Source organism: Orcinus orca, chromosome 10 (assembly GCF_937001465.1).
Source record: "Orcinus orca chromosome 10, mOrcOrc1.1, whole genome shotgun sequence".
Lineage (NCBI taxonomy): Eukaryota > Metazoa > Chordata > Mammalia > Artiodactyla > Delphinidae > Orcinus > Orcinus orca.
The window spans coordinates 65288174-65315693 of NC_064568.1; the positions used below are offsets into that span (position 1 = coordinate 65288174).

At 43.2% G+C, this 27520-nt stretch overlaps 1 protein-coding gene and 2 long non-coding RNA genes across 4 annotated transcripts in view; 1 reads left to right on the forward strand and 2 right to left on the reverse strand.

Moving 5' to 3' along the window:
• The window catches only part of GCLC (glutamate-cysteine ligase catalytic subunit), a 38956-nt gene extending 17873 nt beyond the window's left edge, over window positions 1–21083 (forward strand). The window contains exons 2-16 of one of the 2 annotated variants that reach the window (XM_004267765.3): window positions 322–434; window positions 1267–1449; window positions 3656–3769; window positions 5334–5392; window positions 5515–5648; window positions 10271–10345; window positions 10818–10934; window positions 12020–12158; window positions 12580–12692; window positions 13172–13264; window positions 13562–13666; window positions 17959–18040; window positions 18117–18220; window positions 18311–18431; window positions 19475–21083. In XM_004267765.3, the coding sequence (XP_004267813.1) occupies window positions 322–434; window positions 1267–1449; window positions 3656–3769; window positions 5334–5392; window positions 5515–5648; window positions 10271–10345; window positions 10818–10934; window positions 12020–12158; window positions 12580–12692; window positions 13172–13264; window positions 13562–13666; window positions 17959–18040; window positions 18117–18220; window positions 18311–18431; window positions 19475–19686 (1764 nt within the window). In that variant the 3' untranslated portion in view covers window positions 19687–21083. The remainder of the gene's footprint in view (window positions 1–321; window positions 435–1266; window positions 1450–3655; window positions 3770–5333; window positions 5393–5514; window positions 5649–10270; window positions 10346–10817; window positions 10935–12019; window positions 12159–12579; window positions 12693–13171; window positions 13265–13561; window positions 13667–17958; window positions 18041–18116; window positions 18221–18310; window positions 18432–19474) is intronic. The other variant, XM_033424287.2, reaches the window with a different exon arrangement.
• LOC117200635 (uncharacterized) lies at window positions 288–27393 on the reverse strand. Its single transcript, XR_007479823.1, has 2 exons — window positions 26746–27393; window positions 288–3574 (listed from the first exon to the last, which is right to left on the reverse strand). It is a non-coding gene; the product is annotated as an uncharacterized LOC117200635 (long non-coding RNA).
• On the reverse strand, window positions 7212–10324 carry LOC125965645 (uncharacterized). Its single transcript, XR_007479822.1, has 2 exons — window positions 8442–10324; window positions 7212–8221 (listed from the first exon to the last, which is right to left on the reverse strand). It is a non-coding gene; the product is annotated as an uncharacterized LOC125965645 (long non-coding RNA).
• Window positions 27394–27520: the final 127 nt, after the last annotated feature.

Genomic DNA, 27520 nt, shown 5'->3' on the forward strand with positions numbered 1-27520 from the left:
AATCCTGGCTTTGAAATACTTCTTTCTCGAAGGACAATTTGTCAGAATGGGCATCCTGACCTTTCTATAAGGTGTTAAGTAGAACGAGGGAAGACGGAATCACGTAAGAGCCCTTGTACTCCCACAAGGCCACTGTTGGCCATTCTCTCCAGGTTTTTGCATTATGCAAACCTCACTCAGTAAGCACCGTTGTGTAAGCAGATGTGACTCCTCAGGACACTGTCATCCTTTCCAACCTTCACGTTTCCCTACTTTTCCTAAAGGTCACATCAAGCACGAGTCTGGAGGAATGTTCATCTTTCTCTCCTTTATTTTCAATAGGTGGAATACATGTTGGTATCTTTTGATCATGAAAATAGAAAAGCCCAACTGGTACTGTCTGGAGAGGAACTTCTTGAAACTCTGCAAGAAAAGGGGGAAAGGACAAACCCAAAGTAAGCTGATGTACTGAAGGCTTCTTTGAGAGTTTCTGAAACTGTTAGAACCACTGGAATATCATCTCTCCTCCCACATACAGGAGACAGGAGAGCACAGCAGTTTAGGGCTCTGGCTCTGGTTCCCAGTTGCCTGGGTTCAAATCCTGCTTCCTCTGCTTAATAGCTGGGTACCCTTAGGTGGGGTACTTAACTTCTCTGTGCCTCAGTTTCCTCAACTGTAAATCAGGGATAATAATACCTACCTCTTAGGGTGTAGACATTCTAAATACGTTAGTAAGCACTTAGAAGAGTAAACTCAATATAAAGTTTGTTTACTATTTAAATATTTTTTTTAAAAATTGGCAGTTACCAAGATCACAAACCATGGTGTCAGAGAAAACTTGCAGATGGGTTTTGCTTGGCTGGCAGGATATTTTTAAAATATTTCTTTATTTCAGTAGACAGAGGTGAAGGGGGCATGTACCTCCAGTTCATTTTTCTACCCACTACATTTTGGGAGGCTGGGTTTGCATTTGGAACCCAGTCTTAAACTGAAGGAGGCCTTAAATCCCCACGTCCTTCCCCGCAGAGTGGACAGGCTTGCTTGCCTTGGACAGCGCATGCCCTGTGTGTGTCTCAGTTACTTATAAATATTTTAGACCCAGCACTTGTAACCCTTATGTAGTTGAAAAGCTGTGGAAGATTAACAGCCACTGGGAATTGTAAAGAGTTCTTGGCTTCTTGTATACCCAGTCGTTTCTAAATTTTTGGAAGCAACTTTTTCAAAACTAAAAATGGAGCAGACTGCAGCAGAAGAATAAGATGGACTGAAACCTTTTCTCCTCTGTAGCCACCCTACCCTTTGGAGACCAGAGTATGGGAGCTACATGATCGAGGGGACACCTGGCCAGCCGTACGGAGGGACCATGTCTGAGTTCAACACGGTCGAGGACAACATGAGGAAGCGCCGCAAGGAAGCGACATCTCTGCTGGGGGAAAACCAGGCCCTCTGCACAATCACTTCGTTTCCCAGGTTAGTCCCTGTGTTAACGTGCATGGCTGGCATTTCAGAGCATCCGGGTATCAAGAGAGCAGATCACAACCCAGCACTTGACCCCACAGCTCTCATGCTTTGCAGACAGTTCATCCTCATCACACTGTGTCTGGTAGAATCTGTAACATTAGAGCTGCAGGCAGAGTCATATGCCAGCCTCTGCCAGTGGTGGTGGTGGCCGGGGGGACTGTGGAAGGACCCGAGGGCCACAGACTCCGCAGGCCGAGGGGAAGGAGCAGTGCACAAGGAAGGATGTGCGTTACCCCCAGATCAGATCAGGGGGCCCCCCGACGGGGGGATGGCATCAGCGCTCCCAGGGTCTGTTGATACATATTAACAAAGAACAAGGGAGTCACTGGGTCATGTTTGGATTGTGCTGAAAAGATTTAGGATTTGTCATCAAATCTAGTTATGGCTAAAGTTTCATAAGAGTAAATATAAGGTAAATATGAACAGTGAAATTCTGTCCTTAGCTTAGTATGAGGTATGTAAATATCACACAGTTATACATAGGACCTGTATGCAAGAATGCAGTTCTACCAAATCGTAAATCTGGTTATCTCTGCTAGATATCTGTCAGACTGTGGCAAAGTATGCTTACCTCCCCAAAGTTCAAAAGCTCTTTGGGGATTGGTATCCGTGGCCTGGAACACTCTGAACTATTTTTATGCTTTCTTTTTCTTTCCTGATAAATGTCCACGATGAACATAGGCATTCACAGTCACACCACTGGTCTTAGGACACTTAAAGGGAATTTTGTTTTTTAAAATCTCCATGGTCACATATAAATAGTTGAAACCTTATTTAAGCAACTCATCAGACATTTAGAGAAGTATCTTTTTCCTTAAGTTATTATGAAGGGAGGAGAGTTGAGCTAGGAATCAGTTTTATTCTAAAAATCTAATTTTTTTAAAAAAGCCTAACCGTATCTTTTATGATGAGAGGGTATTTTTGGATTTGTAAACAAAACAAAGATAATAATTATTTGTTTGTAGAAGCCTCACTTACATCCACAGTTAAATGATAAGGCAAGTTTTATTTCGGGATCAAGAGGGAGAGCAAGACTCAGTTTCTTCAGTGTAAACAGGGTGATTCTCTTTCCGTAAACAGGTGCAACTGTAGTGTGGCCTAGCAACCCAAACAGTGGTCGTGTGACTGTTTACATTTAAATCAATCCGACTTGTATACAATGAGAAGTTCAGTTCCTCAGTCTCATTCGCCTCCTTCCACCTGCTCAGTACCCACCTGGGCAGTGCAGGTCGTAAGCATTTCCATCCCTGCAGAGGTTCCGTGGGACGGTGCTGGCCTGGAGGAAAAGTGGGGCTGGGGGTGCGGGTCTGAGTCCTGGCTGCCCGCTTCCTGCCAAGTACACACGTGCTTCTCCAGCCTGATTCCGGTCAGCAGAGAGACCCCCAGATCTCAGTTTGTCACTCTCTGTAAGGGCTTTTCCTAAGGCTGCAGGCTGTCAGTGAATAATGTACGGAGCTGCAGGAGCTCTGAGGAGCCCCATCATAGCTCGGGCTGTTTTCCAGATAAGATCGGCAAGTTCAGTTGTTGTTCACAAGGCGAACATGGCGGCCAGTTTTATAAAAGGTGAGGTTGAAAATAAGGCACCGGCTAGTCTTGGCCCCCAAGCCAGAAGTTTCCCACTGCCGATCTACACCCTGCTTTGTTTCTCTGTTGGAATTAAAGCTCTTCCTCAGGTCAAGTGAGATAATAGGGTTGGGTTTCAGCCTCCAGAGGGAGATCCTGGGGGTGGACAGGGGCACCGGCAGAGAACCTGCCTGATCTGGACGGAATCATGAGGTGCCTGGCAGAGGCAAGAAGCAGGAGGCCTGTCCCAAGTCGAACCAAGCTGATGAGGAGGTGGTGGTGTGCAGGGGTCAGAGCTGGTAAAGGAAGACGCCTCAGAAACCACGTGGGGGAAACAGCCGAGGCGGCCAGGACGTAAGTAAGCGCTCTGCAGACCCTGAGTGGACGGAGGCTTCTGATAAAATCGGCAAAAGGGCTGCAGTCACAAGAGAAGAGCTTGGTGAGCAAGACAGACTGCAAAGGCGTGGCTGCAAGGGGCACAGTGTTTGCAGAACACCTGTGTGCCGGACCCCTGAAAAAGGCAACGTTACACATGCATGTTTTTAATCCCTGAAGACAGATTCTATCTCTTTAGTTCTTCAATTTCTTGTAGATTAGGCTGCCCTGGGTTCACACTGCCCGAGTTCAAGCCCAACCCAGTGGAAGGAGGAGCTTCCAAGTCCCTCTTCTTTCCTGATGAAGCGATAAACAAGCACCCGCGCTTCAGGTAAGTGTGTGGATGACTCAGATCCCTGGATCCCTGCCCTGGGGGTGCAGTGTCCCTCCCGGAGTCATTACTGAGCGGTTCCTGAATTCCAGCTCCTGTGGTAATTAACCAGAGGAGCCCACAGACCCACAGCTACGCCTGTTCTCAGTCCCCCAAGGCTGCTCGGTTGGTGCTGCTTGTTTCCAGGCTGGATCTGCCTGTTTTCCAAGTGATCCTAACGTTGTTCACTTAGCCACAGATGCATTTCAATCCTAGTTCTGTTAACACCTGTTTGGAGAAGCTTTCTTGTCATCATTTTTACCTTTTCCTCCTCTGAAAATTACCGCCAGTATCTGTGGTCTTCTCATCCCACTCCATATACCTTGACAATAAGGTAAAATGTGTACAATACCTGTGTATATAGTAGGCACGCTCTACCTTCTGTTCCACTAACTCCTAAGTCTGTTGGTCTGTAGTTTTAATTCTAGGGTTTCAAGTTGCTTCAGTCTGATCTCAGCTTTGGACCTTTGAGTCTCACCTGTCATCCTGAACCCGGGCTCCTGACCTAGAGTTAGGGACCTGTGACTTCTCAGTGTTCATTCCTATAACAGGTCTGCACACCTGCTAGGTGCAGAGTCCGTGGGGAAGATAAAGACATATAAACATAGTTTCCGACATCAAGTGTTTATAGTGTGCCAAGGGGAAGCTGGAGATATTCAGCTGCAAGAAAAGGTAGATTATGACAGGTGTCCAAAGATGATAACACCAGAGAGAGAAAGGTGCTTCTGACTGAGGGGGTCAAAAGCAGGCCTCCTGAGAGAGGTGACATTTACACCGTCGACAGCAGCACTGCCCAGTAAAACCATAGTGCAAGCCACACATGTAATTTTAGTAGTAATTTTGTAGCCACCTTAAAAAAGTGAAAAAGGTGGACTTATAGTGTATTTTATTTAACTTTATATATCCAACTTGTGACCAGTATTTTTTAATTATTAATAAGTTTTACTTTATTTCTGTACCAAGTCTTCAAAATGTGCTGTGTGTTCACCCTCAGAGCACATTTTAATTAGGACTGGCCGCGCGTCCAGTGCTCACAGCCACAGCTTGCCTAGGGCCTTCTGGATCAGACATCGCAGGCTGGAGGATAGTATTAATGCTGCAGGATGGGTGGAGGGAGTGATGAGGTTCTGGGGTCCAGAGATGCCCGGGGAACATGAGTACCACAGTTTGGCTCAAGTCTTTGGACTTAGCATGGAAAATGTTAGAAACATACGGTGAGACTAGACCGCGGTAGACCTTGGACACTTGAGCTTGGTTTGGTGAGTCACACGGAGCCGGGGATCAGGGCTTGGGCAGGAGAGAGAATGACATTCTCAAACAAGAACCAGAGGACGTGGTATTAATGCAAAGCCTTCTTTCAGGAAATCCCCTCAGTCTCTCGGTCCACATGAATTTTCGGTAGGGATGTCTTAGAGGATTAGTTTGAGGGAGGATTTCATTCCATGTACTTGCATATTGTCAAATTCTTCTTTTGCATGATGGTTCTTAGGTGACCAACTTAGGACATTTGTTGTCTGTTTTTTAGTACCCTCACCAGGAACATCCGGCACAGAAGAGGAGAAAAGGTTGTCATCAACGTCCCAAGTGAGTCTACAGAGGTGGCGGGTGGGAGGGGACCCCCCCATTGTTGTTAATCCTTGACTCTCACCCATTTCCTGCTCTTTTCTTTCTTTCTTTTTTTTTTCTTTTTTCAATTAATACTGCAGTATTTAAGGACAAGAATACACCATCTCCATTTATAGAAACATTTCCTGAGGATGATGAGGCAGCAAAGGCTTCTAAGCCCGACCACATTTACATGGATGCTATGGGCTTTGGGATGGGCAATTGCTGTCTGCAGGTATCATTTCAAATATCCAGAGAGGCAAGCTGTCCTCATCCGTTTCTATTTATTAACTTCTTTTCTTTATATGTGCATGTTTCCTTTTTAAAAATCACATTTTAATCAGGTTGAAATAGTAGCTAGTACTTCTTTCTGAAAACCAATGAAGTTATCTTAGTAAATTCACTGGAAGTTGTCTCTGGACAGAATCTACAGTTCACTATGAAGACATAGTTGTTAATGAACTTAAAAGGTGAAATATTCCGCAGTCACTGTCTCTGTTCTCTCTGTGCCTAATTTTTGCTGCCATCTAGTGACTAGCTTTGAGATTGTAAACATTGCTCAAATCTTATCATTTCTGAAAATGAATTCTGGATGCACTCCAGTGAGCTTGTGATCCAAGGGAAGGATTATTTGGACTTTAAATTTTTATTTTCCTGCAAGGCCATCTAGTGTTATAAAAAGAATAAATATTTAGCAGCCCATGTTTGCCTTGCCCCTGGCTAAGTTTCACAGGAGGTATTGTAGAATAGCCTTTCTCTCAATGACTTGGTTAAAACTTCCCCTGGATCTAATCAGATTACTGGCACCTGTGGCAGGGATGGTGTCCCACCACACAGGGGACCTAGAGCGGGGAGCAGGAACCCATCGGGCTGCCCACAAGCCTGTGTCTGGGCTTTAGCTGTGATTTCTTAGGTATTTGGGTAACTCTCCTTCTTCTGGTCTCGGTTTTCTCAACAGCTGAAAGAAGGATTTATATTAAGGCTGCTTCTAGGTCTGTCTCTGAGCTAATATTCTTTAATTGTTTTTATTAACAACAGTATTGGTTTTAACCTTTAATTTGTTTAAAGTCATGTTAGAACAGAAGTAAAAGTGGCACAAAATTAGAAGTTTCAAACTGAAAATTTCAAAAGAAAAAAAGAGGGCCTCTTGTTATTATCCAAGGAGATTTTATCCAGTTCTGATTATTTGCTGATTGGAGCAGTGTGAAGCCTGACCCCACATGAGCACCCCCCAGCCCACCCCCAGCCCTCAGTCTGCCTGCCCTCCACACGGCTGGGGACCCAGCATCCCATCATTTCAGGCAGCTGCACACAGACACACACTTTCTTGCACATGTATCTTGGATGTGTTTATTTTACAACTATGTATAATCAAAATTGAATGCCAGAGTCAGATTTTTACATGCTAAGTGTGTTCAAATAACCATGGCCAAGGATACCATTTCCCCTGCTTTCCCTGACTTATATAGGTGGCATAAAGCGTGTCTTCCAAACAAACCTAGGCTATGAGTTTCCTTCCAGATGGACACACTTCATAAAAAAGAGACCTGTTGACTTTTAACTGCCTTATCTGCTTCCCTATCTTAATTCCAAATATTTCTAAAGAGAACCATTAAGCTCTAGAACTTAGAGCGCACAGCTTTAAAATCTATCAGTGCTCTTGGAGGACCGATTGCCTCTTTTTCTTGGTTTAATATTAAACCAGGATGTTTTGCCATGGACTGCACAGTTGCCCCATTCCAAAGGGATAGTCTTTCCCTTGAAACACTGTGTTTACACAAATAAATGTGTCCTAATGGTAGGTAGTTTACATTTTTATTGCTTGTAGATACAGTTTTCCATCCAGTTTAAGCTTTGTCATGGGTTTAAGGTTGTTTTCTTTTTCTCAGTGGTGTGTCCAGCCACCCCACTTTCAATACTCCACTTAAAAGTCTTTAGCACAGATAATGTAAGTATATGGTAAATGAGACAAATTCCATCAATCACCACAGAAATCTCTGCTTTATCTCTTAAGTGGAACACTAGAAACTACTTATTACAATAAGGCAAAAAAAAAATGGTTTCAAAGTTTTTGTTTGTTTGTTTTTTAAGGTTAGTGAGCATCTTACTGTACAGAACAAAAAGTACTTCAACTATATTCAAATTCTTGACTCTTGGTGGGGGACTTTGCAGGAATCATTTAATAAGTTCATGCATATTGTGATAGGCTTCCCCCCGCCCCCCCAAGAAAATCCTATGGCTTCGACACTGGGTTCTGGACAAATTTTAGATATTTAGGTTTCTAACATCAATTTTTCATACTTTCTCTTTTTTTTTCCCTCATCAGTTTCCTAGTGACATTGCTTCTTTTCTTTATATGATACTTTAAAAGGATACCAGAATCCAAAACCGTTCATATATTCATATCTTTTTAAGGTGTTAAGAACTCTTTTTTTTCTTCCCCCATTAAAGCCTTTACCACAGTGATGTCTCAATGGCTCAATCAGCCCTGGGGTAAAGAAGCTAGTTACTAAATATACTTAGAATAACTAAGTCGTATCACTGTTCTAACTCGGCTATTGAATTCCAATTGCCAGTTTTCTTAAGCATATTTTTCTAGGGTTGACTTTTTCAGAATTTGCCTGTGAATTGTCTAGTATATACTAGGCCATCTAAGAGAAGCCAATCAAAAACCTGAAAAGGAAAAATGCTTATCATAGGATCTTCTTAAAAACAAAAATAACAGACTCTAAAATAGCTAAGAGTAACTCAAAAAAGGACCTAAATAAACTAAGAGATGTATGTACAAAAGCATTCAGCAGGGCTTCCCTGGTGGTGCAGTGGTTGAGAGTCCGCCTGCCAGTGCAGGGGACGCGGGTTCGTGCCCCGGTCCGGGAGGATCCCACATGCCGCGGAGCGGCTGGGCCCGTGAGTCATGGCCGCTGAGCCTGCGTGTCCAGAGCCTGTGCTCCGCAACGGGAGAGGCCACAGCAGTGAGAGGCCCGCGTACCGCAAAAAAAAAAAAAAAAAAGCATTCAGCAGTCAAAACACTTGGGGGAACATTTAGGTATTCCTGATCTCAATCCATATAAGTTTGGGCTATAGGGTCAGGTTTTCAAGTATCCCACCATTTTATAAAAATAAAACTTATCTTTGCTCCTGTGTTCTCCTTTTTAGCACCCTCTTTCCTTCAAGATACTCTACTCACTTAATAAATATTAAGGACTAAGTGGGTGTCAGACCCTGTTCTACACACTGGGGATAGAGAACCGCAAGGCAGACCCCTGCCCTCCTAGGGCTTACACTTTAGGGGTGGGGTCACAGCAGATAAGCCTGTGAATACTCTGCTCGCCATCTCCCCCACTTCTCATTTAACTCTTACCCACAGACAAGCTGATTTCTGCATTCCCACCTCTTGGCAGAAACTGCCCTGGTTTGGGTTATTAGTGACCTGTCAGTTCTTCTCAATTTCTGTTTTCACCTTTGACATTCTTGCTCCTTTACACCTGTGACACAGCTCTTCTCCGTGTGTTGAATTAATTTGTAATGGCTGGGTACCTATCATTATGTTTTAATTAAAATATAGCGCTGACTTAATAATTCACATAGAAATGGTAGGAAAGTCAGGACACAGTAAATGGTCTGAATCATCGTTTTCTGTAGTAGTCAGTCACCACACTGACGTGAAATGCCATGAATTCAGCGGTTAGACCCTTGAGTCTCCAACAGAAGTCCTCTGCCATTTAAACAAAAGCCAAAACAAAACAAAAAAAAGCAAAGTTGAGACCTGGCTAAAACTACTGGAACTAACAGGTTGCGATTAGAATAGTAAACATTCACTCAGCTTCTAGTTCAACTATTAAGCACTTAAATTATTTACTGCACCAACACAAAATCCAAACTGTCATTATTAAATAACAACAGAACATGAGAACTGTTCCCAGTTTGCAGTTATTACAAATGTGCCAACACAACCACAATTGCGTTCCCTGCCCCTTCCGCTGCCCCAGCCCTGCAGAGGGCAGCACTTTTTTTTTTTTTTTTTTTGGTTTCTTTGGGTAATTGCTTTAAGAGGATTTGCACTAATCAATTACGTGATCTCCTTCTCTGCCTAACTCTTAAGTCCTACTTACCCGTCTTGTGCGGGCTTCCTGGGCAATCTGCCCTTCTTAGTACATCATCTGGGCCTACTCCCCAAATACTTCTCCAGCTCGGATTTTTCTTCCTGGCCCCAGCCCTGGAGACCAAGCCGCTTACAGGGCTGTTCCGCTCTTCCTTGGCCTCATAAGCCCATTGTGTCTTGGCGCCGCTGCTTCCCATCTGTCCGAGGAGCACCAAGGCCAAAACCCAGGTCACTCCTCACTCCGCTGTGCCCACTGGTCACCAGGCCTGCTTTGGCCCTGCTGTGCCTCTTCCCACCAGACTTCCTCAGTTTTTTCCTGGACAGTTGCAGTGTTTTAACTGCCCTCTCTTCCTTCCTCCAGTCCTGCCCCCTTCCGAGCTATCCCCCACTGTGCCACCAGTGAACTCTGAAACCTGTCCTTCGCATCTCCAGATCCCCCTTTTGTACCAAAATGTATACAAGCCCACAGATGTGGATGGGCAGCTGTAGAAGGAAATAAGTCAGTGGAAGAGGAAACGCCTGGCTGAACTTCATTGTTAATCTAGTTCTTATTTATAGTAGATGTGAACATGATTAAAGCCATTTTCTAGCAAAATTCATCCGAGACAGCTCTTAAAACTCCTGTGTTCAATGTTGTCATCAACGGAATGACCATCACATGCCATGACCAACCACCTTCCTTCTCAGACTTGGCTCCTTGTGGAGGATGGTACTGATTTTGTGTTGTTGTTTAATAACTTGGGATTCTTAAACAGGTAACGTTCCAAGCCTGCAGCATATCTGAGGCCAGATACCTTTATGATCAGTTGGCCACTATCTGCCCAATTGTCGTAAGTAGAAATCACACCTAATTTTAACTACTTCTTTGTATAAAATAAAGACTGCACGTGCAAAATTTGCTGACCATGTACTATTTAAGTCCCGTTAAGACTTCATTTAGAACTGAACTAACATGAATAATATGCAGACTTAGAGGTAATGGATAAGAGTCTAAGCTGTGGAGTTTACCGTTGCCAGTAAGGCATTTTTGTGTTGAAGTGTCGAGCTTGAGCGTAGCCGTTTTCCCCCTCCCATCCCGCCTGTCCTCACGGTATAGAGAAGATGATTTAAAAGAATCAGAGGCAAGGATTGGAGTCACTTCTGGTGTATTTCACCATGAGAAGGCAGGTGCAGTAGATGTAGTAGAAATCTGTAGGGGTTGCATAAACTGATTCTTCCAGACCAGAGGTAACTGCATGAAGCTTTTTTCAGCATGTAAATGACACTTTGAACTTGCAGGTGCTGACTTCTGTTTGTTTTTAGATGGCTTTGAGCGCTGCGTCTCCTTTTTACCGAGGCTATGTGTCAGACATTGATTGTCGCTGGGGCGTGATTTCTGCATCTGTAGATGATAGAACTCGGGAGGAGAGAGGACTGGAGGTGGGAGTGATTTTCCTTAATAGTCTTTTAAGTCCAGCAGGTAAAATGGGGATATTGTCACTGCTTACAGTTTTGAAGTCGCCCTTAAATTTTTATCCTGAGTGGGTTAGTCACACATGGGAAGAAGCTGACAGGTTATCAACCTGTCTTTGGCTCCACAATGTGTGTTTGGGGTGAGAATGTAGGAAATGTGATTTGGTGGGGGGGGGGGGGGCGGCGTTCAAGTTAATTTTCATCATTTGTTGGAACCAGTACTTGTTTTTACCTTCTAAAATTAGTAGTACAAGTTTTCTATATTTTGGGAGTCAGTGCTGATGGCTGTTTTTACCAGAAAGCTTTTTGGTGCTACGTGAGTGCTTTGTCTGTGGTGCTCTCTGTTGTGGAAAGTGTCATCTGTTGTCAGGTTCTTTGGCCTGTTACAGAGGGTTAGGTTTGCCTAATGAGGTAGGTTTGCGCCTCTTGTTTGCATGTTGAACTGCATCTCTCCAACCGAGACTGTGCGTCAGAACCACCTATAGAGATCTTTAAAAATAAGTACCCAGGCCCACCCTAGCCCAGTGAGTAAGTATGTCCAGAACTGGGACCTAGACATACATGTTACTAAAGGAGCCCTCACAGGTGATTCTGATGTTCTCGACTGGGCTGCCCTATTGATGCTCTGCTCTTTGTGTAATTGTTCATAAATTGTTGAACATGCCTTCTAAGTAGAAATAAACTTTAAAGCAGAAATCATTTTAATAGCTTTGTTTTACATTATAGTTTTATAGTTTTGCTTTCAACATTGGCATTTTCCTATCTTAATGAGAATGAAGGTGATCCACTTTAAAAAAAAGAAAAAGAAATATATATATATTTAAGTCATGTCAGAAAACAGACTACTTAAATTGTCTCCAGATTTTTTTTTAATATAATTTTTCTAATACTTTTCAGGATTAACTAGCTTTTTTTCGGGATCTCATGTTCAGGTTGGACAGTTTTATGTAATTACATATATAGTATATAGGCTTTTAATATAATTATTTGGGGCGTTAGTTTGTTTCCACATCATTTTATATGGCATTCATTTGTATTTTTTTCAATTTTAGCCGCTGAAGAACAACCACTATAGGATCAGTAAGTCCCGATATGATTCAATAGACAGTTACTTATCTGAGTGCGGTGAGAAATATAATGACATCGACCTGACGAAACACAAAGAAATCTATGAACAGCTGTTGCAGGAAGGTGAGCCTCTGTTCCTTTTGTCTAGATTTGATTGTAAGCCTTTAGTTCTTCAAAGCCCTTTTAAATTCCTTTGCTGACTCCTGGCCTGGCTTCTATTTTTAGTGTGAAGTCTCTTAACTTTTCTCATGAGGCTGCTTGTTCTTAAAGTTTCAAGTTCCAGATACTTGTGAGATCTTGACTTTTAGCAAAAGGAGCTGACTTTGGAGGTCTGTCCCTTGGTCCACAGCTCTGCCCCCACGGGCGTTGGGTAAGGAGCGAACACACTCCATAGGATAAAATCCTGGGAGACACGAGAATCCTGCACAGCCCAGCCATTTCTTAAGCTTCTAGATGCCCTTTCTTCAGACTTCCCGAGCTGTCCTGCCATCTTTCTGGGCATGGAGAACAGCTCTGATGTGAGTGGTGTGACCTCTCTCTGCAGGCATCGATCATCTCCTGGCCCAGCACGTGGCTCATCTCTTCATTAGAGACCCGCTGACTCTGTTTGAAGAGAAAATCCACCTGGACGATGCCAACGAGTCCGACCATTTCGAGGTATCTGCTCCTCTTTGAAGGTGTTGCACTTCACTATCCAGGGTGGAGGCCGTTGTCTGGAGGGGCAAGGAGTTGATGACAGTAGAAGCCTTCTATGACCTCCATGACCCCGTGCAGCAAAGATTTTAAATTGGTTCAAGTACCCTTATTTTATGATTCTTACTCTCCGGTTCTGCATTTTTCATTCAGTATTTTCTCTTATTTTCATAGCGATGAAAAATGCAAATATGCGGCACAGGAAAATAACACGACCGCTTCTTTCAGGACTGCTGTCGTGTCGCCTGACTTCCGTTAAGCACTTGCTGTTTTGTCTCCCTAGCAGGTCACGCTCCACGAAAATCTTAAATTGTACCTTTTTGTATTTGTAAATTGAAGAGTATTTGGTATGGACAGTAAACAGTCTGCTTCACGTATTAAATATCAAATCATCTTAATACCTTACTGGAAAATTGGTTTTATTCTCTGCTTTTTGAATACAGAATATTCAGTCCACAAATTGGCAGACAATGCGATTTAAACCTCCTCCTCCAAACTCCGACATTGGATGGAGAGTGGAATTCCGGCCCATGGAGGTACGCAGCCTGTCGGCAGGAACCGACTTGGACGCACCCGTTCCCAGACACCTGCCACCCACCCGCACCCTTGTCAGAAGCTCGGGTTACTTGGAAGGCAGCACAGATCACGTGTGTGCGTGTTACACGCAAGTGCAGCAGCTCGGGAGGACTGCTTCTGAGAATAGATTGTGGGCAGAGGCTTCCAGACCCAGGTGGGAGGTTAGGAGATGCTTGGGAAAGACATGACCCTCAGGGGCCTCGCAGGGAGGAGCTGTTTGCATGGTGGGCCCCTAATGTCTCGGGCCCCGTGTCCAGGTTCAGTTGACAGACTTCGAGAACTCCGCGTACGTGGTGTTCGTGGTGCTGCTCACCAGGGTGATCCTTTCCTACAAACTGGACTTTCTCATCCCGCTGTCAAAGGTAAGGATGAGTTTCAGTGTAGGGCTGGGTGTCTGTAGGTTATCATCCATTGCTCATTTATGTATAATAATTGTTTCAACTCTGACCTCGCTTAGGATTGTTCCTCCCTTAGAATAAAATGCTCTCCTTCCACCCTTTTTTTTTTTTTTTTTTCTTTTTAAACCTAAGTTTATGCTATAGATTTTGGTACCGTTTTGGTGGAGACTCCTGGAAAAAAATGTTAATAGTAGCTCCTTACTCAGCCCATTTGGAAGACATTTAGGGTTGCATTTGAACAATCTCTAGTTTCTAGAGGCTTTTGACTCAAGATGATGGCGGGAGGGATTCCCACAAATGGGTTTTGTCCTGTCCAGTCCCAGGCCGATCACGATATTAGACTCAGGACGGAGGGACGCGTAACTTTGGTAGTGCAGGGAATGGAACCAAACTGGAGAGGTTTCTGAAGAACATAGTTGGCGCTGCACTACTGGAAAAACAAATCTGAATCAGCCTCAGCCCAACAAAAACCAAGAAGGAGCTTTCTGGAAGCAGTTTCCCGGCAGAGCCTTGGAACAGTTCCAGGCTGTGAGGCAGCAAGGCTGGGGGCCGCGGGGCAGTAGCCAAGTGAGTATAGAGACCTTTGGTTCCTGGCCGGTGGGTCTCTTGGCACAGAGAGTGGCTGGGAAAGGCTGCCGGGCGGAGTGAGGGTCTGCCGGGGCTCAGGGCTGGAGGGAAGAGAAGCAGAGCTGCCCTGTCCCAACACACACACACACCCTGAATGTGGTACAGCCACTGGAGAGATGAACGCACGTAAGGAGAGTTCACGTGAGCTGCCAGTTTATGAAATACACTTGACATGCGTGTAACTTATAGTCAGTTCCTCCGTATCTGAGAATTCAACCAGCAGCAGATCATGGAATACTGTAGTATTTACTGCTGGAAAAATCCTCATATAGGTGGCCCCACATTGTTCTGGGGTCAGATATAGATGTCTGAAAGTCAGTATAAAATTGAAAACTTTTAAAGAGAAGAGCCCATGGGCCTGCAGAGTATATTATCCTCAGTGAAATACAGTTAATTTTTTTTTTTTTTTTTTTGGCCGTGTAGCATGTGGGATCTTACTTGCCTGACCAGGGATCAAACCTGCACCCCCTGCAGTGGAAGTCCAGAGTCTTAACCCCTGGACCGCCAGGGAAGTCCCAAAACACAGTTAATGTAGAAACTGGAAAGAATTTTAAAATAAATTCTCATTAGTGCCCTCGAAGAAATTCTAGAGAAAGGTCACATCTTAAATAAACAAGCCCTGTGGACCAAAGAACATTTGGAAAGTAAGAGTTCTCAGAAACAAGGGACGTGGTAGCCACACTCAGTATGCTCACCAGTAAGCAGGTGTGGTTGAAGACCAAAGTCTGTGATTCAGGGGAACCAAACTGAGATTCATCCCAGCAGGTTGGCAAAGAAACAGAGATTATGGGGAAAAGGATGAGAGGATTTCTCTGGAAAGTTCAGGGTTTGTATCAAAATTTAGAAGAAGAGAACAGTCTATACAAAAGAGATGTGAGATACAATAAAGAAAATAAAGAAATAGAATTTCCCCTGAGTGAGAGTCCACTGAGGATGAGACAGAATTATTCAAAGAAGAACCCAAGTCTAGGAATTTCTGAATCTCAAAGAGAAGATCAGTTGTCCAGACAGGAGAGGAAATTAGGATACCTGAACTTCCTGCCAAGAGGGAGAAGAAAATCAATGGATATCATTTCTCATCTACAACATTAAACTCTAGAAGAGATGGCGAGAGGTCTACAGAATCCGAAGGGTAAAGAATTAGAACCATGCCAGTCAAACTGGTCTTTAAATTGCAAGTGATTCTAACAAAAAAGATCAAATTAGGGCTAAATTAAGCCAGAAATCTTATCTAGCAAGGGGATAGTAGAAGGAGGGGAATGGTAGATACTTCTTAATGCTTGACATTTGGAGAGAGAATTTCAAAACTACTTGTCTAAAAGTAAGAAAGACCACTAATAGTGTAGAAATAGGATTTGTCGCCTCTAATCTCCTAGCTAAAGAGGTGGGAAAAAAAACAAAGCTTCCTGGTGCCACAAAAGTGGGTCTGGGGCCATGGGCGTGATAAGACATTATGGTCCAGAGAACATACAGTGGTAAAATAAGATGAAAACAAATTTGAATAGACTAAATTCTCCTATTCAAAAGCTAAAATGGGTGATATAAAATAGCAATGTAATGGTACATGTTGTTTGCATAAGATATACTTAAAACAAGGACAGATGTTGACAGTAAAGAGCTCCATATGACCTCTTAACAATTCAGGAAGGGCAAAGTCTTAACAGACAAAATGTGAGAAGGTCTTAAATGAGATACAGGAAACAATTTTATATACTCTTTTCAAGATAACATTAGAGCCATTTTCTTTTTTTTAACATAAAGTGTAGCAAACATTTCTCAGCAGCATAAGAAGAATTTAAAGGCACTGTAGTACGGTGGCTAAGATGTGGCTTCCGGGTGAGCACTCAATTCATAAATCACTTGCACTACTTACTAGCTTTTTCACCTGGACAAGTTAGTTGTCCTCTCAGTGCCCCAGTCCGCAGGTGTAGAACAGAGACACACGGACTGTCGTAAGGCCATGTGGGGTTCGTGGAGTAAGTCACTTAGCAGAGTTTCTGGCGTGTTACTCAGTAACTGACAGGCCATATAATCAAAGGATGAGAAAGGCCACAGGGGAATTAAATGACACAGTTAATAAGCTTGGTTGTGTCGCCTGATCACAAATCTTATACCATGGCACACCTTTTTTAAATGCCCTGAGGAAGAATAACAAAAATTAATTAAGGAAAATTGTCACTTCTCAGAAGTAGACACTGTATAGGATACATTCCCACCAAAGTTGAACAAGAAAATGTTCAGGAAACATTTAACTATTGGAAATTTTAAATCGTTTTCCTAGTAGGTTCTAGATTAAGTCAAAACTAGAATTATAGATGCAAACTAGTATATATAGAATGGGTAAACAACAAGGTCCTACTGTATAGCACAGGGAACTATATTCAGTATCCTGTGATAAACTAGAATGGAAAAGAATACATATGTGTATAAGTAAGTCACTGCTGTACAGCACAAATTAACACAATATTGTAAATCAACTATACTTCAATAAAATTTTTTTTGAAAAACTAGAATTATAGATTGTTTAGGAAAATGATGCCAGCAAAGATAATTTCTAAGGGAAAATCACAGCTTTAAGTACTATAAACAGAAATATTAAAAATAAACCTAAGTAACTAAATAAGAATGTAAAGAGCTGTAGGAAAATTACAGCTTTGTAAAAGGAATTCATAAAAGCAGAAATTAAAACTGATGATCTTTGTGAGTTTTTGTCAAGACTAAGAAAAATACAAACGTTATTAGAAATGAAGCCAGATGTTCCTAGCCAGGATAGAATTTGAGATTGCTTGAATATGTTCCTGTATCTAGATTAATCCGAAGGTCATATGTGCCTTAAAACAAACAAAATAATGATAGGAATTGATCAGTGTGAGGGGGCAAAGCTAAGTAACCAAAGACTCTGCACTGACCATCCCTCTTCAACATGACCTCTGACTTGTGTCTGTTTTGAATATGGAGAGTCCCCTAAGATTTCATTATAGAAATAAGGGACTACTACTAAAAAGTTTTAAAAGCTCTACTTTGAGGGTCTTAAAAAATCATTGGAGAAATGGAGAATTCACAAATAGGGGTTGGGGTCTCCTGAGGGAGTGGGCACGGCAGAGCCGCAGGTGGGCAGGCAGCATCGGTGACCTGCCCTGGGAGGGGTCACCTTATTCCAGATCCCACAGCCCACCTATGAGGCAGCAAAGCCCCAGAGGCAGGGAGGGCACAGCCCTCAACTCCAGGTGGCAGGAGAGGCAGGAGCGTGAGTCTGGGCTGTGAGGAGGGACCAGGCCCCTGACCTCCCAATGCCATAGATTCATCCCAGGGTGTCTCAAGGGACCTCGAGATGTGGGCGGCCTACATGAGTGTAAGTTTCGCATTGATTTTTAAGGTAAGCTTCTCTTAGAATTGCCCCATTGTTATTAAAAAGCACATCCCAGCAGTCTGGGGTTGAGGGACACAGCCCCACATGACAGTGCAAAGTCTTATCTGGCCGCCAGCAAGCGCTGGCTGTGGGAGGCTTCTTCCCAGATGGGTCCAGACCGCGAGGTGAGCGAGGCACCACAGCCCCCAAATGCGCCGGAGCGGGAGTGCCCTGACTTTGGCAATGTTCTCACTTGGCTGCGATGGTTTTCCTCCCTCAGGTTGATGAGAACATGAAAGTAGCACAGAAGCGAGATGCCGTCCTGCAGGGATTGTTTTATTTCAGAAAAGATATTTGCAAAGGTACTGCCTTCTCTTGCATTTTTGGCGTCCCTGTAGGCCACACGGGCCGCTAACACCCTCTGCGCCCCTCTGGCAGGTGGCAACGCCATGGTGGACGGCCGCAGCAAGACCACGGGCAGCACCGAGCCAGCAGCCGAGGAGTACGCACTCATGACCATCGACACCATCATCAACGGCAAGGTAGGGCCCGCGCCCCAGCTACCCCGCCCCTCCCCCACCCCACCCCCCGCCCCCAGGGAGTCGGCTGACAGCGCACCCCGCTTCTTGCAGGAAGGCATGTTCCCCGGGCTGATCCCCATCCTGAACTCTTACTTGGAAAACATGGAGGTGGACGTGGACACCAGATGCAGTATTCTGAACTACCTGAAGCTGATTAAGAAGAGAGCATCCGGTATGGCATTCTGCACTTTGCTTTTTTAAAAATCTCTTAACGTAGGCAGAACCTCACAATCTTACAATATTCAGTTTTTAAAGCAGTCTTTTATTAAAGTACATGGTATCCTAAAAATGAACTTTCCCACATTGTACCGTCTCGGCGGTTGGATGCACCTTGTAATCTTTGACAGTCGCGGTTTGATTAGCAGTGCTTTTGTTCTTACTGGTTCATACAATAACGCTGCATCTTTAAGCCGATGACCTCTTAGGCAACGAAATACAGTATCTGGATTGCCTGTTCGACATTTATGCCCGACTGTGTGTGTCGTGAGGCACCCTGGGCTCTTTGCACAGTGAGTCTAAGCCAGTCCTCAGGTTAACTGATAGCACAGCTAAGACGGTGGCCCTCCAGCCTGCCTCCCTACAGGGGTGCCCTGGAACCCCACTTTCTCAGCTTTGAGATCATGGTGGCTGGGGAGCTGTCAGCCGTGACTAAGAGGACAGTAGCAGTGGCATCTGTATTTTGCTTGAGGCTTCTGTAAAATTTCCAGATCCACAAAGGATATACCCCACCCCCCAAATGCTGTATCTGCCAGTTTCTGTCTTCATGCATCTACTTCTCATTATTCTCTCCGCCTCTTTGATCAGATGGCTCTGGGGAACTCGGGGGCCCTCCTGTCCCGGGGCAGTCTCGTGACACCGGCATGGGCAGGACTTGGCCAGATGGGAGAACTCGGGCTCTAGTCCACACACATTGGCTCCCGTGTCTTAGAGCCGACAGCATCACCATGTGGGTGGCATCTAACAGGTCCCATAGCAGTGGGATGTGTGTGTTCTCACTGCCTGCCTACAACATGAAACCCTTCCCCAGGAGGAAGCCACGTAATACAGCTCGTTCCTGGCCCCTGCCATGTGGCTACACCAGAAGGCCACACTGATTCTTCTTCAGGATTGTATTATGTGGGCCAATAAATGTCAACTTACGAAAGAAAAAGACCAAACAAACAAAAAAAAAAACACTACCATTAAGTTGTTACAAAAAAAAAAATTTTTTTTCAGGAGAATTAATGACAGTTGCCAGATGGATGAGGGAGTTCATTGCAAACCATCCAGACTACAAGCAAGACAGTGTAATAACTGACGAGATGAACTACAGCCTTCTTTTAAAGTGTAACCAAATCGCAAATGAATTATGTGAATGCCCAGAGTTACTTGGACCAGCATTTAGGAAAGTAAGGTACAGTGGAAGTAAAACTGACTCTTCCAACTAGACGTCCTGCAGAAGGAGAAATGCTTCACCGTGTTAGTGAAGGACTGACCGCAGGATCAGCCCGTGTGCATGGTGTGAGGACCAGATAATAGCACTGCACTGTTTCTTGCGCTGCTCGGCAGAAGTGGGTTTAGGCAAATCTAGAGTTTATACAGTGTACATGTACATAGTAAAGTATTTTTATGATTAACAATGTATTTTAATAACACTGTATCTAAAGTCATTTGTGAGCTGGCTTGTACATTTTTCAGTTCTGACTCTGGAGCAACTACTGTGGAAACGGTTTTGTAAATGTAACTTACTGATAACTATATCTGCATTCCAGAGTTTAAAATGTTTACTGTAAATTTTGGGGTTTTTTTTAAAAGACTTTACCTGGACCTGATTCACTGAAATCTATCACTTCACCTTGAAAACAGTTTGTCCTGCTAATTTTCTTTGAGTCCTCTCCTTTGGCATATACATGAAATCACTATTGAATCCACCAAAGTGCTTTGAGGGGAAGCTTAGATTTCCGGCACCTTATCTATGACGATTCTTTTGTAATTGGAATAGCTAACCCCTCGGTAACCCTGTCCCAAGCTTTTCCCACTAAACAGAACCCACTGAACTGACAGTACTTTCTGTCGACGTTTGCTAATTTTGGCATCAAGTTTGAAGACAACTCTGGAGAAAGACTCTGAGTTCACGTGTTGTGATTATTGGGGGTAATTTTTTTATGGAAAAAGGGGAGAATTGTTTTTCTTCTTGTACATACCAAGAGTAATGTCAAAAATGCCACCAGCTCTTCTGTTGTGGTCACCTGTTTATTCTGATTGCAGCTATCTACTTAAATTTTCAAATCAAACGCAGCTGCTGAAGTTTCTGTTTTGCTACTTTTTCTCTAGTTTCCAGTAAGCATATTACAGACATTCTTCTAAAAGCCATTCATTCTAGATTTTACCTGGGGATTATTCTACATACTACTTACCTTCTCTGTGAAACTCATAAATTAATCATGATATGCACTAAGTTTTGTGAATCAGGACCCTAAATGTTTAATTGTAAATAATTTAAGTTTCACAGAATTGTTAGAGCTTTTTGTTGAAGTTTTTTTTCCCCAATTAGTTAAAAGTCTTAAAACTGCTTCTGAAAAAACTATGTATAGTAGATTATGCAAACTTTACAGGCATAAATATCTAAACTGTCATGCTAATTTTAAGAAATGGCCATAAGCTTCAGCTAAACCTGTTTGTGTATAGATACTAGGGTTTGTGCTATATTTCATACATGCATTTTGGAGGATTAAAGAACACCTGGTTTTCCTTTGCAATTTGCTTGTGTAAATTCAGTTTGTAAAAAGGCAGTAAAGTATTTGTGGTATGAGGAAATAAAAGAATGGAATTGGCATTGTGAAAACTCTTGAATGTGTGAGTTCTACAACTAAACGGATGGTGGTGAGGGTGGTTTTTTTTTAATTAGCCCAGATATGCCAGGAAATAATTTCTTCATCATGATCCTCAGCTCCTTCTAGAAAGACTCATAGTGATGAAAACAGATGCCTCATCTCCCTAGTAGCTGTCAACCCCTGTGGGGAGAGGAGAAATGACCACTGGAAGTGAATTTTTCTTCTACTCCAAACTGTCGCTGTGCCAAGTCAGTGGTCACATGGTGAGTTACAGGTAAATCGGGCTGTGTGCGCACTGGGGTGCTGTCCTGCTCAGACTGGCTCAGCAGGCCCTGCAGAGAACTGTTTCCAACCCATGTCTTTGGACTCACATCCCTCTACTACCCCCAACCCCTAGTTCATCTTGTCCACCCACTTTTCTCAGCTTCATCTGCTTGTCTACTTTTAACTGAACGATCCTAGGGCAGGGTCATTGTCAAATTAATCTGCATACATGTCTCTTACTGAAGTGCACCTCTGGCTCTGTGGGCCTGACATGGGGGCCCACGTTCCTGCATTTCTAAGAGGCCCCCAGGTAATGCTGACGCTGCTGGTGTGTGGGCCACGTCAAGTAACAAGGACTTAGATCACTTCTGTACCTCAGACACAAATCAATTCTAAGTCTCAAATGACACTGGTCTTCAATTCGAATGTGTGTTTATCTGAAAACCAAATAACGGCACCCTATCTATATCCAAGACAGAAAGTACCACCTTTCATAAGCTTTCCTGCCTGAACTCAGCTGAGGGTTCAGGGCTTTGGGAACAGAACGATGAACACTGAGATAAGCAAAGAGGGCCTTTTCCTTGGTGGAAATAGCTGCGGCTGAGCCCAGACCCTCACTTAGAACACAACTGGCCCTAACTTAACCCATCCAGTCTCCTGGATTAACAAGCGGTTTCCTCCTGGTCCCAGGCTGCCTCTGCCCCTGCCACCGGCTCCTCCCTGAGGCTGTTTGTGAGCCTTCTGTCCCTCAGTGGAGGGAGCTGGGCTTAGCCGCCGCCTTCTAAACCACCTACATGAAAGTTAACTAAGAGTGGAAAGTGTGGAAACCCAGGATGTGGTGAGAGGCCATGTCTCAGGAGGTTTCTTGGGGATCTTGCAGAACAAAATGTGACAGTATCCTTCAAGCAGCTGGTGGTGTCTGACGTGGGGGAAGGGACGTGCGATGTGTGCCTGGGGTGCCTGGGCATCAAGGCTTTTGGCTAGGAAGGGGCCCCTTTCAGAACTGTACATAGGCTGCGTCACTGCAAGGTTCTTGGGGCTGCTGCTAATGAATTTTCCATTTAGGTTAAGGCTCCCCCTGGCTTTCCCTGAAGATAAGCCACTGAGATCTACCAGCTGCTCTCTCCTCTCCATTATGCTTTTGTGTAAATATTTAACATTCCCTGTAAAAACTTCGGAACATACATGCCAAGTGATATTTAGGAAAGTGTAAATTGGAAGGAAACTCATGAGGTCTGGACTGGACGTGAGGAGGCCTTGGTGGGTGACCTTGGCTGGGAAAGATACACTCCTCCAACTATTTGCATTTTCTTGGTAAGTGGTGGCTGAAATTGGCTGGGAAGTCCCTAAAGCCCCTTTCATGCTTAACATTTTATGAAATGAAACATTATAAAGTTAATTATGGAAAATGCATTAAGAGTAATGGTGCCTCCAGCTTTGATTTCAAACCATATTAAAAAGCTGTGGTAATCAAATCCGTACGGAATTTGGAAGAACAGATCAATGGAACAGAATAGAGAGCCCAGAAATAAACTCACATATACTTGGTCAATTAATTTACAACAAAAGAGCCAATATACAGTGGGGGAAGGACAGTCTCTTCAATATATGGTGTTGGGAAAACTGGACAACCACATGCAAAAGAATGAAATTAGACTACTATCAATATTCACATTGTACACAAAAATTAAAATGGGTTAAAGACTTGAATGTAAGACCTGAAACCATAGCCTCCTAGAAGACAACATAGGGTGTTAAGCTTCTTGACATAGGTCTTGATGATTTTTTGAATCTGACACCAAAAGCAACAAAAGTAAAAATAAACAAGTAGGACTACATCAAACTACAAAAATTCCTTTGCAGCCTTCAGAAAATGAAAAAGCAACCTACTGAATGGGAGGAAATATTTGCAAATCATGTATCTGATAAAGGGGTTAATATCCAAAATATATACAAAAATTCATACAACTCAATAGTAAAAAAAAAATCCCCTTATGGGCACAGGACATTTTCCATGAGCTTCCCATTTTATTTACTCCAATGCTACCCTGAAAGATGCCCTGGGTACCCCATCCTCATCAGTACCTTCCTCCTAGAACCCAAGGCATTCGGCCTGATCATCGGCAGCCTCATTCTTTAAAAAACAGTCCCGTGATGTCATCCTCCCACCCCACCCCCACCAGCTTGCTCCCGGGGTCCAGAGGAACAGGAAGCCGGGGTCACGGAGTGGCTGGTGGGCAGGCTGCATCCACCATTGGCCCCAACAAAGATCCGGGTAGGCTCCAGTGCTGGGTCAAATCAGGCCAAACAACCAACAGGGAGGAAACGCAGCCCCACCCATCATCAGACAAGCAGATTAAAGTTTTACTGGGCTGTGCCCACCAGAGCAACACCCAGCTCTACCCACCACCAGGCCCTCCCATCAGGAAGCTTGCACAAGACTCTTAGATAGCCTCATCCACCAGAGGGCAGACAGCAGAAGCAAGAACTACAATTCTGCAGCCTGTGAAAGGAAAACCACATTCACAGAAATATAGACAAAATGAAAATGCAGAGGACTTTGTACCCGATAAAGGAACAAGATAAAAAAAACCCAGAAAAACAACTAAATGAAGTGGAGATAGGCAACCTTCCAGAAAAAGAATTCAGAATAATGATAGTGAAGATGATCCAGAACCTCAGAAAAAGAATGGAGGCAAAGATCGTGAAGATACAAGAAATGTTTAACAAAGACATAGAAGAATTAAAGGATAAACCCCTAGAAGAATTAAAGAACAAACAAACAGAGATGAACAATACAATAACTGAAATGAAAACTACACTAGAAGGAATCAATAGCAGAATAACTGAAGCAGAAGAACGGATAAGTGACCTGGAAGACAGAATGGTGGAATTCACTGCTGTGTAACAGAATAAAGAAAAAAGAATGAAAAGAAATGAAGACAGCCTAAGAGACCTCTGGGACAACATTAAAGGCAACAACATTTGCATTATAGGGGTCCCAGAAGGAGAAGAGAGACAGAAAGGACCTGAGAAAATAGTTGAAGAGATTATAGTTGAAAACTTCCCTAACATGGGAAAGGAAATAGCCACCCAAGTCCAGGAAGCACAGAGAGTCCCAGGCAGGATAAACCCAAGGAGAAGCATGCCAAGACACATAGTAATCAGATTGGCAAAAATTAAAGACAAAGAAAAATTATTGAAAGCATCAAGGGAAAAACAACATACAAGGGAACTCCCATAAAGTTAACAGCTGATTTCCCAGCAGAAACTCTACAAGCCAGAACGGAGTGGCACAATATATTTAAGTGATGAAAGGGAAGAACCTACAATCAAGATTACTCTACCTGGCAAGGATCTCATTCAGATTTGATGGGGAAATCAAAAGCTTTACAGACAAGCAAAAGCTAAGAGAATTCAGCACCACCAAACCAGCTCTACAAAAACTGCTAAAATCACTTCTCTAAGTGGGAAACACAAGAGGAGAAAAGGACCTACAAAAACAAACCCAAAACAATTAACAAAATGGTCATAGGAACATACATATCGATAATTACCTTAAACGTGAATGGGTTAAGTGCTCCAACCAAAAGACACAGGCTGGCTGAATGGATACAAAAACAAGCCCCATATATATGCTGTCTACAAGAGACCCACTTCAGACCTAGGGACACATACAGACTGAAAGTGAGGGAATGGAAAAAGATATTCTATACAAATGGAAATCAAAAGAAAGCTGGAGTAGCAGTACTCATATCGGATAAAATAGACTTTAAAATAAAGAATGTTACAAGAGACAAGGAAGGACACTATATAATGATCAAGGGATCAACCCGAGAAGATATAACAATTATAAATATATATGCACACAACATAGGAGCACCTCAATACATAAGGCAACGGCTAACAGCTATAAAAGAGGAAATGGACAGTAACACAATAATACTGGGGGACTTACACCTCACTTACATCAATGGACAGATCATCCAGACAGAAAGTTAATAAGGAAACACAAGCTTTAAATGACACAATAGACCAAATTGATTTAATTGATATTTATAGGGCATTCCATCCAAAAACAGCAGATTATACTTTCTTCTCAAGTGCACATGGAACATTCTCCAGGATAGATCACATCTTGGGTCACAAATCAAGCCTCGGTAAATTTAAGAACATTGAAATCATATCAAGCATCTTTTCCGACCACAATGCTATGAGATTAGAAATAAATTACAGGGAAAAAAAAGTTAAAAAACACAAACACATGGAGACTAAGCAATACGTTACTAAATAACCAAGAGATCACTGAAGAAATCAAAGAGGAAATCAAAAAATACCTAGAGACAAATTACAACGAAAATATGATGATCCAAACCTATGGGATGCAGCAAAAGCAGTTCTAAAAGGGAAGTTTATAGCAATACAAGCCTACCTCAAGAAACAAGAAAAATCTCAAATAAACAATTTAACCTTACACCTGAAGGAACTAGAAAAAGAAGAACAAAAAAAACCCAAAGTTAGTAGAAGGAAAGAAATCAAAAAGATCAGAGCAGAAATAAATGAAATAGAAACAAAGAAAACAATAGAAATGTCAATAAAACTAAAGCTGATTGTTTGAAAAGATAAACAAAATTGATAAACCTTTAGCCAGACTCATTAAGAAAAAGGAGAGGACTCAAATCAGTAAAATTAAAATGAAAAAGGAGAAGTCACAACGGACACTGCAGAAATACAAAGCATCATAAGACACTACTACAAGCAACTGTATGCCAATAAAATGGACAACCTGGAAGAAATGGACAAATTCTTAGAAAGGTACAATTTTCTAAGGCTGAACCAGGAAGAAATAGAAAATATGAACAGACCAATCACAAGTAATGAAATTGAAACTGTGATTAAATATCTTCCAACAGCTCTCTTGGTAGGAACCAAGATGGCGGAGTAGAAGGACGTGCTCTTACTCCCTCTTGTGAGAGCACCAGAATCACAACTAGCTGCTGGACAATCATCAACAGGAAGACACTGGAACTCACCAAAAAATATACCCCACATCCAAAGACAAAGGAGAAGCCACAGTGAGATGGTAGGAGGGCCAAAATCACAGTAAAATCATATCCCGTAACGGTGGGTGGGTGACTCACAGACTGGAGAACACTTATACTAAAGAAGTCCACCCACTGGAGTGAAGCTTCTGAGCCCCACATCAGGCTTCCCAACCTGGGGGTCTGGCAATGGGAGGAAGAATTCCTAGAGAATCAGATTTTGAAACCTAGTGGGATTTGATTGCAGGACTTTGACAGGACTGGGGGAAACAGAGACTCCACTCTTGGAGGGTACACACAAAGTAGTGTGCACATTGGGACCCATGGGAAGGAGCAGTGACCCCAGGAGAGACTGAACCAGACCTACCTGCTAGTGTTGGAGGGTCTCCTGCAGAGGCCAGGGGTGGCTGTGAATCACCGTGGAGACAAGGACACTGGCAGCAGAAGTTCTAGGAAGTACTCCTTGACATGAGCCCTCCCAGAATCTGTCATTAGCCCCAAAAAAGAGCCCAGGTGGGCTCCAGTGCTGGGTTGCCTCAGGCCAAACAACCAACAGGGAGGGAACCCAGCCCCACCCATCATCAGACAAGCAGATTAAAGTTTTACTGAGCTCTGCCCACCAGAGCAACACCCAGCTCTACACACCACAAGTCCCTCCCATCAGGAAGCTTGCACAAGACTCTTAGATAGCCTCATCCACCAGAGGGCAGACAGCAGAAGCAAGAACTACAATTCTGCAGCCTGTGAAAGGAAAACCACATTCACAGAAATATAGACAAAATGAAAATGCAGAGGACTTTGTACCCGATGAAGGAACAAGATTTAAAAACCCAGAAAAACAACTACATGAAGTGGAGGTAGGCAACCTTCCAGAAAAAGAATTCAGAAAAATGATAGTGAAGATGATCCAGAACCTCAGAAAAAGAATGGAGGCAAAGATCGAGAAGATACAAGAAATGTTTAACAAAGACATAGAAGAATTAAAGGATAAACCCCTAGAAGAATTAAAGAACAAACAAACAGAGATGAACAATACAATAACTGAAATGAAAACTACACTAGAAGGAATCAATAGCAGAATAACTGAAGCAGAAGAACGGATAAGTGACCTGGAAGGCAGAATGGTGGAATTCACTGCTGTG